Genomic DNA, 2,463 nt, shown 5'->3' on the forward strand with positions numbered 1-2,463 from the left:
GCCCCCGCAGCAGACGCTGACGAACCCCGGCTCCTCGACAGGTGGGCTCCCCAACAGGTCAATCGATACCACACCAGCATCACTTTCCGGCGACGGTCTCGCTTCCTGGGCGATCGACTGCGCCGCTGAGCTCGTTGGAGCTGAACTCGTAAATAAAGATGTCGTGGATGAGGAGGAGGAGGAAGAAGTGAGCACCAGAGACTCCCCCAAACGGTCATGTTTCCGTAGTAGTCGTCTCACAAGGCGGCTCGGGGACATCGGCATCTTATGCGTTGCAGTCGTAGTCATCGTAGCCTCCATCCCACCAAGACGTTTCCTAATCCGTTCAAGCACTCTCTCAGCCCCACCCGCGTCCTCTTCTTCTTCCTCTACCACTGTATCAACAGAATCAAATACAATACCAAGACCCTTGCGTCGAGTCCTCCAACGCTCTAGTATATCACCATCATCATCTACCCCTCCAACGCTCTGCCCATCATCATGAGCTTCCCTCAACCGCTGCACCAATGACGATATGTCGCTACTTTCTCCAACACCCTCCACCTCCTTCGGTGGCGACACACTCCTATCAATAAACGCTTGTTCAGCATGGCGCTCCTCAGGCATCATGATATGCTCTACTCTATGCTCCACCATACTCCCACGCAATGCACTCCAAAAACGTTCTGTCGGGTCCTTTACCGTCGCCGCCTTAGTCTCCTTCGTAAACCGTGGTGACGTGTTCCCCGGGGGAGTCCTCGAACGAGCGCGCACGCCCTGCCCACACACAGTCAGCTTCACATCATGGGACTGGTCAGTCACTCCTCGACGCCCAACACCATACTTCTTCTCAACAGATTGCCTCAGCTGATTCGCTCTGTCAAGACTCTCACGCAACGATTGCCGACGACGATCTCGATTATTCTGAGAGTAATACACCGTTGAGCTCGGGAGTGTATGTTCCACATCCCTCAGCTGGCTCAAGTTCACAAAGGGTAGAAGTGGCTCAAGTGGCTCGAAAGTTTCCTCACTTATTATACAAGTTCACATACGAATCCGGGTAAAGGCCAATGATGACTTCCCAAAATTTCCTCAGAATCTATATATTCATATGTAGTTGACCATATGCACATTTTCTCACACTGCGTTCTTTTCTCACCTTTCGTATCGCCCCTGTTTTTGTTGCCGTGATAGTAGTGGCCATTGATAGTAGACGGACGATACTCCGCGAGAGATAATCCAATGATTGATATTGAATTAAATGCACTCATAAGCTCGGCTTAGGGATGCTTGATTTGCCTAGCCGAGGTAAGATAGAGTTCACAAACGATTTCGGTTAGCAGTGTACAGGAACCAGGAACTTTTTCCCAAAATTTCGTCAAAATTTTCATATTCTCTTTGACACATGTAGTTAACCATGTACATATTTTCCCACACTGCCTCTACCAACCATCACTCCCTTACATTAACGTACTCAATTCAAGCAAATACTTCGACATCGGGGCTACATCATTTGACATTTATTCAATCACACTATCATGCAGTAACTGGAGCATCATCGACGACTTCAGCTATCAGCTTCTCAAACTTGACCAAACCCTCATCGACACTATCCTCTGGTCGTGGTCCGGGGTCTCGATACACCAACTGGTCCTGGCCACAACAACACACACAGCGTGTAGGGAAATATGCACATGGCCAACTACTTATGACTACTTTCGAGAAATTTACGCGGATTTTTCACACTTGCAAGTTGTATGAGATTTATCATAACACAGTGTTGGAAGCTGCTGAGTTCAGCTGAGTAAACCGGACATATACTCCAAATTGAAATAGGTCCGTTTCACTCAGCTATTCTTTCTCCAATACTCAACACGTGCTCAATAACACACACGATTCGTTAAGCATATAACAAAAAACTACAATCCCCTGAACGAGATTACTCTCATTCCAAATCGATACTAAGTGATCCCTACCTCATGCCCAGCCGGACAAAGAGTAACCGTTTCAAAATCAGCGATCTTCTTATAGTCAACCACAAATCTAATGTCATCCGGCTCAAGCTCCCTTGCTGCTTCGAAGTCCTCAGCCGCCTCGTCAAACATCTTCAAGGCCTTGAAGCTGAATGCCCTTCTAAACAACGCTCGAGAGTTCAGTGGTTGCCACCGTAGAACCTAACGACCATTCGACGCGAAATGGTCCTATTTTTCCGTTGCTATCGAGACACTTCCGCCATTGAGAAAATATAAGTTTGCAATACTTACTATACAGTAAGGCCATCTTCATGGACATTCAGCAATGTTGGAGGAATATATCTTCGCTTTCCTCACTAACTATGGAAGTTTACATACAAATTCGAGTAGAAGTGTACAAAAACATTGAGAATTTTCCAGAATTTCACACATGTAGTTGACAATGTGCATATTTCCCCGCACTGTCACTCTACCCATCAGATGTGTGTCCTATTCTACCCAACCACTAAAG

General features: G+C 47.0%; 1 protein-coding gene across 1 annotated transcript in view; it reads right to left on the reverse strand.

The window, feature by feature from the left end:
• Positions 1-1,515: 1,515 nt before the first annotated feature.
• The window catches only part of Pmar_PMAR004463 (tetratricopeptide repeat protein, tpr, putative), a gene marked incomplete at both ends in the record, with an annotated part of 8,033 nt that continues 7,085 nt past the window's right edge, over positions 1,516-2,463 (reverse strand). Inside the window, 2 exons of the mRNA XM_002764962.1 lie at positions 1,516-1,632; positions 1,956-2,153. Of these exons, the coding sequence (XP_002765008.1) occupies positions 1,516-1,632; positions 1,956-2,153 (315 nt within the window). The remainder of the gene's footprint in view (positions 1,633-1,955; positions 2,154-2,463) is intronic.

This window comes from Perkinsus marinus (genome assembly GCF_000006405.1).
Source record: "Perkinsus marinus ATCC 50983 genomic scaffold scf_1104296975926, whole genome shotgun sequence".
Taxonomy (NCBI): Eukaryota; Perkinsozoa; order Perkinsida; family Perkinsidae; genus Perkinsus; species Perkinsus marinus.